The sequence below is a fragment of the Schistocerca piceifrons genome, chromosome 10, assembly GCF_021461385.2.
Source record: "Schistocerca piceifrons isolate TAMUIC-IGC-003096 chromosome 10, iqSchPice1.1, whole genome shotgun sequence".
Classification (NCBI taxonomy): domain Eukaryota; kingdom Metazoa; phylum Arthropoda; class Insecta; order Orthoptera; family Acrididae; genus Schistocerca; species Schistocerca piceifrons.
In genome coordinates, this window is record NC_060147.1 from 127,937,049 (window position 1) to 127,951,208 (window position 14,160).

General features: G+C 39.5%; 1 protein-coding gene across 3 annotated transcripts in view; it reads left to right on the top strand.

Moving 5' to 3' along the window:
• The window catches only part of LOC124718969, a 288,559-nt gene that overhangs the window by 237,637 nt on the left and 36,762 nt on the right, over nt 1–14,160 (top strand). Inside the window, exon 7 of one of the 3 annotated variants that reach the window (XM_047244639.1) lies at nt 6,539–6,631. The exons of the other annotated variants lie outside the window; for them this stretch is intronic. Coding sequence (XP_047100595.1) covers nt 6,539–6,631 — 93 coding nt within the window. The remainder of the gene's footprint in view (nt 1–6,538; nt 6,632–14,160) is intronic. 3 annotated transcript variants of the gene reach the window in all.

Consider the following 14,160-nt stretch of genomic DNA (forward strand, 5'->3'; position numbering starts at 1 on the left):
CAGCAATATTTTCATCCATTTTATTTACACACCAGCATGCATTCGAAGAGAAATGCGGTGATGTTAGTGCTATTTCTCACTCACATTTGAAGAGAAATGACATAATTTTAGTGTGATTTCTAGATCACATTCAAAGTAAAATGGCATAATTTTAGTGTAATATTATCAGTGTGCTGTAGCACATTATCACATGATAACCAGCCGCCACTAAGAGTATGTGATAGAATGGTAAGCCCTACTTAAATTTGGTACAATTTGATGTATGACAGGAATAATCAAGGTGAAATGAATGGAAAGGAAAGGGAATGGGAAAGAGAGAGGAAGGAAATAATGACTTCCAGCTGCACATGGGTTGCACCAATGCAAAAAAAAAAAAAAAAAAAAAAAAAAAAAAAAAAAAAAAAAAAAGAGTGTTCAAAATTTATTCCAGAACGAGAGTCGAAGGCAGATGCTCCACTTCCCTAGAATGGTTGCCTTAAATGCATCAGCCTTCCAGACACACTTTCCATCCAACCCAAATGCCTAATTTTGGGTCTGATGGAAAACTTGTGCGGATGGCCAATGCGGTTAAGGCAACCGTTCTAGAGAAGCTGAACATCTGATTTTGACTCTCATTATGCCACAAATTTTCAACTCTCGCCATTACATTGCCCTGTTTCCCATGCTGTTTCCTTCAACCCTAATTATTCATGTATATGTCCCTGCTGCTTCATCACAAGTGGTGTCTGCTCTGTCAGACATGTACAAAAGTCCAAAAGAACTGATTTCTCTCATATCTATGGTGTTCTATACCTAATAGAATAATTTCTAACTTTGCTCTCTCTTGACAGTCTATGGCACTGATACTATAACTGATACTAATGATTGCAGAAACTCTGTTAATGATCCTAGTTCTCTGTGTGTAGTGACTGCTAAGTCAGAAGGTAATCTTTCATGATGCTGTATTGAGCTGGTGGACGAAAGTCCATGGTACACAAATACTTTCTTTGAGATGTATTTGCAAATCTAATCCTGGAAAGCTCACATTTGTACTTACACTACACCTGTATAGTATTGACAAAATATAGTTAAGTCCAATATAGGTTACTAGGGCACTGAAACGCAAATGACACCATAAGATAATGCACATTGAGGCCATCACAGGTAATCTCTCTTCAGTGTTACATAGTATTTTGATACATCATCAGCATAAATAGGACAGGACAGCAACCAAGCAGTCAACTGTAATACAAAAATGATGATGATAACATTTCCCTCTAGTAATCTGTTACCTTCAGACATCACTTAACATACATAATTTCAGTCATCTAGAAATTATGTGGTATATATATTAACATCTGTACAAGATGTTTGAACACAATGGAAGACATATGACTCAGTGTGTTGGCCAACTGCATTTTGTCTTTCCAAGATGACATTCTCATGAACGTTTTGTTTTTGTTTTCCACTGTTTCTAGGTTCTCACTGCACCATTTCTAACAAACTATAAAAGCTAAAAGATGACTACTGCTGCATCCTGTGACTTGAACCCAAACCTTTGCCTTTCACAGATAATGGTCTTGTCAATCAAGTTACCGAGTGAGGCCTCAAAACAAGATTTATAGCTTCAATATGTCAGTACCTCTTACATATTTTCCAAACTATTTTGTTCTGCATATTTTTCTGAAGTGGTCATTCAGGCACCTTGCAGCAAGAAAAGAATTACTGAAAAACAAGCTCTCACATCACACCATGGGGCACTCTTAGATGGTGCTTTCAGCAAGGCAATTGACCACAAAAGCAAGGGTCAAGGTCCAAATCCTGGTCCAGCACACAGCCTTAATCTGTCAAGCAATGTCAACAGAACTCTCCGCAAAACTGCATCACTCCGAAGCAGACTGACACACAGAAATAACCTCCGCAGTGTGTCAAAGCTGTGTTCTGGACATCAACATGAACTCCAATCTTAGACTTATAGGACCAGTGATCTGCCATGTGAAATGCTCCCTTAGAGATTAACACTACGCTTAGGCTAACGGAAGCCTCAGGGATCGAACTCCTGAGCAAATTACTCAAAACAGGAACAACGTATCAGGGTGGCATAAACCACTGAAAGTACGGGTGTCCCAATAAATAAACACATTAATATTACCTAATTGTTCAGTCACTACATACCAACTTTGTCCAGCCAGGTTTAAGCCTCTACTCCAAAGTAGACATTTACATCAGGAACAAAGCCAACCTCAGAGCATGAGTGCGGAGGATAAATCTAGAACTGTTTGGTCCACCTGGAAAAAATCTTTAGTTCCAAAAAAATGATGATGCAAGAGTCTTAATCTGAGACCTGATTCTAGTGAGCCAGATGAGCAACAATCTTCAGATCAAATAAACTTCAGGTTGGTAATAACACTGGGTTTCGTGTGGGAAATGTGGAAATTTGGAACACGGCAACCCCATGGAGTGAGGATGGCAACTTCAGGGGTAAAAGGTTATGGAATATGAAGTGGATGTGGTTGGATGAACAGAGCAGAAGTCCAAAGGGCTAAGGACCCCTTACACAGACTGACAGGCTGACCAATCTACCAACCCAGTCACTGAACAGGTTAGCTTCAATCTGCTCACTTGTGTGTGGACAATGAGCTTGTGGTCGAGTCTGGGGTTTAAGGGCATCGCTCCACTGGTGAACCCCTACCTACTTACACCAACCAGCCAGCACACACTCTACCAGTACTGGCAGGTAGGGTAACCAAGTTGATATTGGTGTCCACACACAAACAGGTCACGGCTATGGTTGGCGAGGGGGTCACTCACACTGGTTGAGCTGTGAATGGGCACCTTTAGATACAATCAGGTGACCAATGGGTTTGTGCAGACAACAGAGTATCTGGTGCCCAGGACCAACTTCTAAATTGTGCTGCCTCCCTCCCCTTATCCCTTCCTGCTGACATCAGTAGGATTCCAATCTGTCCCAACATTGTAGGTATCCTCTCTACTTTTCCGTAACTGTCGCATGTCCCCAAATGAGTATGGTGGGGCACACTCAAGCCCCTATTTTTCTGGTTTACTTCTATAGTTATACTTTTTATACGAGCTCCCTAGAGTTCTATTAACATGTTCTAAGCTGAAAAAAAAACTTCTAAAAGCCACTACACGAGACAACAAGTACATTTACAAGTTCCATACCCAACCCCACTGATTTTCACCAGTGTATAAGGCAAACACTGTTAACTTTTAAATATTTTAAGCTTCAAGTATGATATTTGTAGTTTAGTTTTGGTGTGAGGATAAAAACTGACAGAATCTTAGTAAGAACTGCACATTTAATATATTAAGCACTACCTTTTGTTTGAGGTGTCCTGCCTTTTGGCTTGCCAAAGGTGGCACTGTCCTGACTTTTGACTTGCCAGTGGTGGCACATTCATGACTTTTGACTAGCCAAAGGTTGCAACCCTTAATATCATTCTATTTTTTGTTTAATTCTCTTCATTGATTAGCTGGTTAATTGAGATCAGAATGACTTTATAATGGAGTAAAAGGTACACATAGAAGTGATCGGTTATGTATGATACAGTTCAAAACATGGAACAACACATAGTACCCAAGCAGCACTGCAACAATAATGTGATTCCTTTTTAATTATTCCATTGTTGGTCAGTATGAAGCTGAAACAAAACAGCCAATACAAAGTACACTCTTCCTACTTTCATTGCATTGCCTCACTTGGGAAAACGAGTGGCTCCATCTAGTAGCCTAAAACAAGAAACAAGAATCTCCATATCAGGGTAAGGGAGGTCTTAATGGAACTGTTGATCCACACATTCCGGTCTAAATCTCCTCGTGATTCCCTTTCACATATTACCCCCCCCCCCCTCCTACTTTAGACCCCTCCAATCCATTTCCTACCTGTCTTTTTTCTTCCCCCTCTATTTCACCCGTATCTTCCCTTTCTTTCTGCCCTTCCTTATTTTTTCAGAAGTCACAGAACTGTGGCCCTCCACCTCCCCCTGAAATGGTATCTATGACACACGCCCACCTGCAGTGCTTCAGTTATGCCACGATAAGCATATAATCTCCCCCCCCCACCACACAACATTTGTGCCATGCACTAGATTGCTGTTTAGGATGGAGATGGGCAATAGAGTCTTATCACTGATGATTCCAAAACCATACCAAACTGATTCTGCACAACACCAACTCTTCAAAATAGAGAAGTAGCACCAAGAACTCCGATCCTGAACATGAGCGAGCCCTATGGGCTTCAGCTGTATGAACCAAGTGCACTATTTCTCCATAAATCATGTTAGCAAAAGATGTCTGCTTGGCAGTAGTCATTTCTTCTTTTGCTACTTGAATAAAATGACACTATAGAAATAACTCAGAGACAATGACTGTTTACAGCTGTGTGTTGAGGAAAAGGCTTCTTTTTGTAAGCAGAAGATAGATAAACAAAGGATAGGAGAACTTACGTGTCTCACTCAATTAATTCTTAAACTGTCTTTCTTTCTAGGTATATTTCTCATTCAGTTCTTGCACCCCTTCTGTGCCTGGACACTTTGCAGGGGCCTATCTTCCTACACCTTCGGTATGGCCTTCAGTAAGCCCTAGACTGATAGGAAGCTATTATATGTTGATAACAGACTGGTAAAGACAAAGAAAGTGTGTAAACAGGTTTCCTAAAGTTGGGTGACCTAGTGTGGTGTGGCAAAAGCCATATCTGATGTTAAGATGAAATTGGAAATGGAAGAAGTGAGGATAGTAGAATTAAACTGAATATCATTCTAAATTCATAAACCATTTCCTAAGTTCAGTATGTGGTGTCCACTGCTGAGTCCTTCTGTTTATTGGTATCATCCACTGAACAAGCCACACTGAATCTTATGCAGTAGAGACAATTTGAGTTAATATCGGTTTATTTTCCATACTCTCACAAATTCTCAATGACCTGTGCTACCCCTTCCATACAAATTCTTTTGGATATAGAGAAGTGTTACAAAACTATGGCAAATGGTCATTGCAGTGACAGAAATGCAGATATGAGGTAAGTAAGTCAGCAGTCCCAATCAGAACATATCTGGTTATCATACAGAGTGTCAATCACCACTTATTTTAAGAGGCAACAAGCAGTTGCAGGAAGCTATCAAATCATATGAGTTGTGATGTAGGTTTCACATATACTCCCCTATTCCCTAATGCTCTGATATCTATACTGTGTGTTTGGAAATTCCTGTTACAGACTTCTAGGACTTGCAAAAGGGAATGAGTATATAATATTTTGAATAGGAACCCATGTCTGGGAATGTACCATTCCTGTTCTACAATGGTATCAATTCAGATGTGTAACATGTCCACGTCAAATTCTATTCACAGTTGAATGTCAGTTCAGTAGGGATTGTGTCCTGAATTCGTGAAACAGCTATGTCTGGACAGACAAAAACCCTTGTGCCACACATGTTCGGGGATTTCAGAACTGGTTTGGTATCAATGTATGGGCAGGTATTTTGGACAGTCATATGATTGACCATAACTTCTTTCTCTCAAGCTACCTGGTCCTGTACACTTGATCTTCTTGCAAAATGTTCTGAATCCATTCTTGGAAGCTGTGCCATTGAATGTCCATCAGGAAATGTGGTTTCAGCATGATGTTGCCCACCTCACTTCTCACGCTCAGTTCAGAGACATATCAACAGATGATACTGTGAAAGACTGATAGGCCAAGATGGTCCAGCCATATGGTCACCGCAGTTGCCAGATTTAAATCCTACAGACTACTACTTGTGGGGGCGTATGAAAATTTCAATTTACTGGACTCCTGGCATATGTTCTGGCCGATGCACTAGAAACTGAAGAGACACCAGGTGGGATGAACAGTGTGTTCCATGTACAGGTACAATGTCTGTAACAATGTTGGTAGTCACCATATCGAGCCACTGCTGTAATGCATCAGTACCATCTGTATGTACAGCATGCTGGGGTCTTTTTTGTTTTGGAATAATGTAAACACGTAATGTTAAGTGTTAATACAAACAAATGTGCTTAAGTGATAAACAGTTGTTTCATTACGTTTCCTTTAGAATTGATACTTAATAAGTGTACTGCATTGTGCCAAATTCAGTTCCTCAAACAGAAGTGGATGAGTTAAACATCTGAATTGAAACAGTCATAGAATGGAAATGGTACATTTCTGGACATGGGTTCCTATTCAAAAGAATATGCACTCACTCTCCTTTACAAGTTCTAGAAGTTTGTAACAGGAATTTCCGAACACCCTGTATTTATTCATGGAACTAACACTGCGTTGTAACTAAGTCACCTTGTACTCTGTCCTACCTCTCAAGGATGCTTGTCAATATTCAAGAATCTGTGGAAGTTATAGTAGCAGAGTAGTAGAGGTAAGATGAAACTGGGCATTAGGTCTACAAGTATCCTCAGGTAGACCAGTGATAACATGCTTGTAAAAGCCAAAGATCTGGGTTCTCAGTTCATATCTCTGTCCATCACACATTTTTGCCACTCGAGGTTCCAAAGTGCGGACTGCTCAATCCAGTCTGACACTCAACAGGTGATGCAGCGCGCCGGCGCCACTCCTACCTGGTGGCGAGCCGCCAGCCCAGCATGTCATCTCTGCGACCGCCGTCACCGACGCCTTCCTTTGGTACTAACAGAAACCCATCAACAGTAGATAAGCTGCCGTCATCTTCTGATGGATAAGTAGAAGTTGCTCCTATCCAAGTGCCAGCACCGTGCTCCTAGAAGTTGTGAGCAGCTGTTTCAAAGATGTGCGGCATCTCACATCAAGTTTCCTGCCTGAACTTCCATTTGGATGTGCAGTTACTTCATTCTAGGCAACAGAAGCTTCTTCATGCTGCCAAAGGACCGTTTGAATGTGCTGGCTACTACTGTCACTTTTGTTTCACCTTGGGCTGTTCCTGAGGAAATGATCACAAATGACATTTCACTCACATAGCTATCAACCACTGCTTCATTGTCGTGCTGTAGCTCACCATAGATTTTTAGTTTATAGACATTATAGTGGGATTACAATATTTTTCCATTCATTTATCCAAATATGCAACAATTTTGCGTAGAGAAATAGAAGAATTGTTTGATAATAAAGCTATGATTGCTCATTCCTGATGTTTTTATCATAATTTTGCAGCTTCCTTTGATAGCACAGCATAAAGTATGGGCAGGCTGCATACAAAAGAAATGGGCCCTCATTGCATCAAGCTGTTTCTAGCGAAAATTCAGATTGTTTTTTAGCACTCATTATGCAGATCTTAAGAATTTTGTATTGCTGTTAAATGCCATTTTTTTTCTTTTTATTAGATGGCAGAAGCACCTTTAGATATCTAGGCAGTTTTTGAATGTATGTGTCAATGATTCATAGTACTTTCTTTCTTATTTTGTTTTAGCACAGCGAAGTGTGCAACTTTAAACAATATCTGCCTGCAATGTTACAAAATGTATCACTTTTATTCAAATGAATGGAGTATTGTGCAACAAATTTGATTTGATTCATTTATGGTTTTGTTAATTACTCTCTTAATTCCACATAAAATTGAAATGTGCATTTCTTACCACATTTCTAAGTTTCCATCAGTTATTAACCACTACTTCACTGTTTTGCAGTAGTATTTTTTAATTTTCTTTTGCCTTTCAGTGGAATTTTCAAATATATTTTTGTATTACTTTATCAAGGTGTGTGAAAATCATTGTTTACAAGAGAAGCAAGTGAGCACATAATAAACCAAAGAGCTGGTAGCACAACCATCCAACTACTACATTTGCTTTTATATTGGGTGTGCTTCTTCAGCAAAGAATATGCCAACAAGGTAGAAGATGTTACTGTGAGTACTTAGCTGGCAACTTGCCAAAACTTCACATTTCTTTGTTCATTTCAACTTGTTCCCTTTCTTTCACTACTGACGCTCAGATAGTTTCTCTTTGTCAATGGAAACAGAGGTAGGCAACTCACGTTCCTTCACATTACTGTGTTTCAAGAACTACCTGATCACAAAATGAACAAAAAATAAGCAATAGGTTACAGATAATACTGAAGAATTCATTCCAAAAATTTATGTGGAAATCTTAATCTTTATTTTCTGATTCTTGTCAAGTTCTCGAGGAATAAATTGGAAAAGTGATAACTTCGCTGGTGAAAAAGGAAATCTGTTATGGCTGGAACTGAATTACTAATTTATAGTTTCAGAAAATGAGATATCTCTATGTAGAGCAATATACTTAGATCAGCTGTTGTTTATGTGAACTTCTGCCACTAGAGAAATGGTAATCCAATACTACCAAAACAACCAAAACAAAGAGAGAGAATGAACATTCAGGATGAGGCTGAATTATACACACAAAGTTTTAGATATTGATCTAGGTGGTTATCTGATTGACTGAAAATAATGAATCTTTAATGTCCTGTACCTCATTATACATTTTTGCATTAGTTCTATTTTTAATTGTACAGTACCTAGAATACTTGCACAAATTTTTCAACTGACTCAGGTACTTCCTGTTGGTAAGACAGTTAAATACCTTGTTTCTCCCTTTGCTACTAGCACATTTAACTGTGTTGTCAATGTTTTCTTTACAAACATCACATGTGCCATGCTGTATCACATGTATTTGTATTGCTTCAGAGTTATTCTGACTGCAGAACAGTCCCAGTGGTAATATGGCAATAAACAGCATTCATTAATTTGTAATGAGTCAGTGGAGAGTATCGGTACCTTACATCAAAACACTCCAAAAGAATTCAGATCAACCTCAAAAGTGTGTCAGCAGTGTTTTGACTCAACTTGCATACAGTCACTTTCATCCATATGTAACTAATTAATGGGAAATGAAATGGCATAGAATAAATAGTGTCTATCTACATTGTAAGATATTTTATCAGAATAACCTCAATTCAGATGAAAAATGTTACTCAGTCTCAGTATATAGGCAGTAGTTTTGTTATGAAGCAGAAAAACAACAGAACAATGAATTTCTTGGGTGATATCATTCCTGGTATGATGTCTTTCCCATGTTTTGCAACCCTGCCAAACTGCAGAGAACTGGCATGACCAACAGTGCTATACAAGCATGTGTGTGTCTATGTGACTGTCGTTAATAATGCTTCAGATTTTAATACAATTGCAGCTCAGAGAAATGTTGCTGCTTCATCTGAAAACTGATATGGGTTTGCATTTCGCATTACGTCAACAAATTCAAAACAAGTAGTACATTTTGCTGTCTGTGTTACAAATGGGCTTTGAACTGCATACCTCCTATGTCACTGCAGAGCCTACATTGGTGATTCTGAGCCTCATGCACAAGAGACAATACATGTAGTTGTCTTTGAAGTATTTCAATCACTCCATGGACCTGAGCAATAATGTCCTCCACTGATGTTACAACTATGCCGTAAGCCCTACTCTTCATAGTGCCCCACAGAAAATAGATGAGAAGTGTCAGATCTGGCAACCATACTGACCACAGAAGCAGTTCACCCTAACTATAGAAGTAGTTCACCCTAATCCATTGATTGGGACATGCAATGCTGAGGTGATTCCAATACACTGAAATTGAAGTACGTGGAAGCTCTGTCATGTTGCTACCACATGTCCATCCAAACATTTTGTGTCACTTCATCCAATAGCATATGCATCCTTAATAAATGTGAGGTAAACTGGTCCTGTTACTCTGTCTGGCAGTAAAAAACGGTTCAAAATGCTCTGAGCACTATGGGACTTAACATCTGAGGTCATCAGTCCCCTAGATTTAGAACTACTTAAACCTAACTAACCTAAGAACATCACACATGTCCATGCCTGAGGCAGGATTCAAACCTGCAACCGTAGCAGCAGCACGGTTCCAAACTGGAGCGCCTAGAACCGCTCGGCCACAACAGCCGGCTGTTTGGCAGTAGATGTGGACCAATGATATTGTCACCAATTAAACCAACCCAGATGTTAATATCAATTCTGTGTTAATGATGTTGAATCACCTGCGTACATGGATTTTCATCCATTCACACATGCATGTTGTGCAAGTCTAATAAACATTCATTAATCCATGAACAGCACCTACCTCAGAAAATGTGACTGGAGCATGCATTGTTGTAAATACCACTGCGTAAAATATACCCGTCACGTGTAGTCCTCCTTCCATAATACCTGGACTTCCTGCAGATGATACAGATTGAGCCAGAGTTCATGGACAACATGCCGCATGGCACTTTTGCCCATGTGTAGTGTCTGTGCCACCCACCAAGTGCTGGTGGCTGGGTCCTCTTCGAACATTGTCAGTACACCTGCCTCCAAATACAGTGTTTGAATTGAACATGGATGACCTACATCACATTTTGGCACCTACTAGGGCACAAACAGTACACTGGGGATAGTATTTGCAAGTACAAAGCACAAAGTGCTACTACTTTATGTACAATGGACACACCTGAGGCAGAAACTTTCTGGCTTCTCTGAGGCATCTCTCAATGGTTGCAAACATAGAATGATGTGGGGTATGTCTGTCTGGAAAACGTTTCGCATACAATCTTGCAGCAGGTCTCCCACTGCAGTCTGCTTTGCCTTATGCAACCACCATGTCAGTCATTCCCGCAGCTTGTACTGGTACATGTTGCACTGTTGTCAACAATGTTACTGCACTGGCAGACCACACAAGATCCACAGTAGAATGCACACAAGGGTTGTGTGTTGAGGAATGAAGTTTATGTACAGGAACATTATTAGCCTCAGGCTGTCCTTCCGCAGTACACAGATGACTAAAGGGTTCCATACTTTCGGTATTCAGACACCAAAATGAATTGGAACAAACTGTCACAACTGTTCAATCTCAAACTCCAACGCCCTCCAACGCCCAAGCTGTGCCTTTTATGGATCTGTGTTTTTTCTTGAAAACTGATCAGTTTTCCAGCACAACATTCTATGCATTGCTGGTGGGTTTTTATTTTTTTTGGGGGGGAGGGGGGGGGCACATCCTGAATATGATTTATAAAGCAATTTTTCAATCTAAAATTCTCTTCTTAGAATTTTGTGGTCCTTTTTCACTCTGCCATAACAACTTGAAGGAATCTTGTCGTTTACAGGATGAGTAACTTAAGACATTAACCTAAAACATTGCTGAAACCACTGAAGATATTGAAACAAAGTTTTTGCATCTGATAATATATAAAGGAATGATTATTTTGCTTGATAATCAATGTTGATAATCATTTTTATAGCATTCAAGAGCCCTCAAAATGAAGAGTGCAGTGATCTACATCCACTTCCAATTATGTAATCACTGTGAAAAAGTCTATGGTTGAGAATACTTCCTCCACTGTACACAAATTGGGTTTCCCTCCCATCCCTTTTTCACATAGTGTGTGGGAAGAAAATTGCTTACATATCTATGTGTGCACTGTAATTAATCAAATCTTATCTTCACAGTCCCAACACAGGCAATATGCAGGGGATGTAGTATATTTCTAGGTTCCTCACTTAATGCTGCTTCTTGGAAATTCCTAAGTCGGCTTTCAAAGAATAGCTGATGTCTAGGTTTTTCAGCATCTCTGTGATGTGATGTTTCATATGATTTGCTGTGAAACTGTAAAAAAAATGTGGGTGGGGGGGGGGGGGGGGTAGTGGGAGGGAGGGAAGGATTAGGACTGTATTGAATATGAAGGACAAGACTGTCATCAAAAACATTCTTCTCTATTACCCATATAATATGTCCAAACAGGCAGTCCAGTAACATGCCAACAGCCATATCAGTATACTTCACTTTCTGAGGGCTTTCAGGTGCCATTAAATTCCTTTACTATATTTTTTTTTAAAATCACAGCTGCTGGAATATCATCATCATCTTCATGATCATCATCACAACCAACAACAACAACAACTACAATGAGAGTGCCTTCATCATCAGCAGCAGCAGCACCAGGGACAGTTTTCAGTCACCAGCTGGGTCTGTTTTGTACATAAGCCCACCATTTTCCTCCATCCTCCCATCACCACTCTGTCACCACCATGTTCCAGTCTTCTCCTTTTCTCCAAATACTCTCGTCCACTCCTTCCAGCCAACTATCCCTTGGTCTTTTACCTTGAAGGTTCAGTTCATGCATATTTCTTGGTATTCTATTATGTGTCTGTACCACTTAAGCCATGCCTCTTCTATCCACTCATGTTAGGCTACTTCCTTTGCCACCTCCCTCTCTTCAGTTCTTATTCTGACCATACTGATACTATATACAGGGTACCCCAGGAGGAACGGTCAATATTCAGGGATGTAATGGGAATTATCATTTGAAGCAAAAACCTTTAAATGGATACACGCCCTATTCTGAATGGTTTCTGTGACAGAACACATTTAACGTATATTGTTATTTATTTTCTGTGTTATTCAATAAACTAATAGGTTTACACATGTACAACAGTTAGTAAACATTATAACACGCTCTATGTGAAATGGGTATAAGTTTTCCACATGTAATATTCAGCACACACATGTTCCTGGGACACTGATACATGCAGAGAGTCACTGTGTGCTGGTAGTACAACTACATTGCACCATTTCAACAATGTGTTGCTGTTCCTGTGCAGGTTATTAAACTACATGTTCAGAAGAAAAATGAGAACTTGAAAGAATACCTGTTTCACGCAATATCCTAAAAACTCTGGTAAACAGTCTACAATCAGGAATTTGATGTGTCAGGAAGTGCCAACGGTATTCTTTGACAGCAACAAGAACACCACCATTGCAGAAGCCATAAACATACTCCATATTTCCATATTCTTCATTAGTGTACATATGTGGCAAGTGTGGGTATGAACACAGTTAACCAATGCTTGTCTCTCAATCCCTTGCACTGTTTCACTCATGATGCAATGTGGACAGCTGTGCATTCAATGGGCTAGTTTACTGGCAGAAAGACATCCTTAACAAAGAGGTTGAAAGCAATGATATAGATTGGGTTAGAATAGAACATCAAAGAGTTTGGGTGGGTAAGACACATACATGCACACCATTAGCCCAAAAACAAATCACTTCACTAGCCCAAAAACAAATGTTCATTAAATGTGTTCTATCTCAGATACCATTCAGAATAGGGCATACATCCATATGAAGAGTTTTGCTTCAAATGCACATTCCTGTCATATCCCTGAATATTGACCACCCCTCCTGGGACATCCATTATACAGGATGAAGGAAAGAATATGGTTATAAGGTCACAGCAGGGTGGGCAATGCTGAAACAAGCAAAATTTTCCAAACAACCACTGGTCAGAAATGCTAAGACCATGAAACAAAGACAGTCAGTGATGACTGTGCAGAAGTGTGTGCATTTAAACTAACTTGCCCCAACTACTACTTGTTATGCTACAAAGTGCAGTTACCAATTAAATTAGCTGAAGACAATGGTTTCAGCTGAATATCAAAGCTAGGCAAACTAAATTCCTATCCATACCTGGTTACATTCGACACAATTTTTTTTGTGTTTTTGCAGAAACAGCACTGCAGTAAGGTAGTCAAGGTGTGGTGCTGTATGGTACAATGTTATTAATAATAAAAGCTGAAGGTCACATATCTTAATTTCTGTTATATACAGAGAGCATGGATGAACATTTACTCTAACAAGTTCAGTATATCAGTAAATGTGATCAAAACACTCAAACATATTTGCTTACTGGACGAACTTCAGCATGCTCAACACTGACAGACTCTCAGTTTTTTGGTTGTAGCTCTATATAATGCACTTCCAACATAATGTAAACTGGAAAATTTTGCTCAATTCAGTATTCTCTGTCATGCTCTGACCTTATTTGTGTTTACACGTAAAAACATCATGAGCTGTGACTGCACAAAAAAGCTCATCCCTTTGCATATCATCAGTAGTTATAAATCTCATTTCAATATTTTTGGACCAAATGAGGTGGTGCAGTGGTTAATAAACTGGAATCATATTTGCAAGGAAGGTGCTCAAAGCGCCTGTTCAGTGATCAATCTCTAATGATCTCATTGTGACAAGGAGGCCCTTAATTTTGATTCCTATTTTTCAATATCTTTTGTGGTTCTGGGAATATTAGAGGTAAACTGTTCAAGTAACTCACACAGTGTATTGCTGCAGATGCTCAAAACTTACGTTACTGCTTTATGGATCTGTCAAGCAAGCTGACTCTTTTTTCCAAATTCT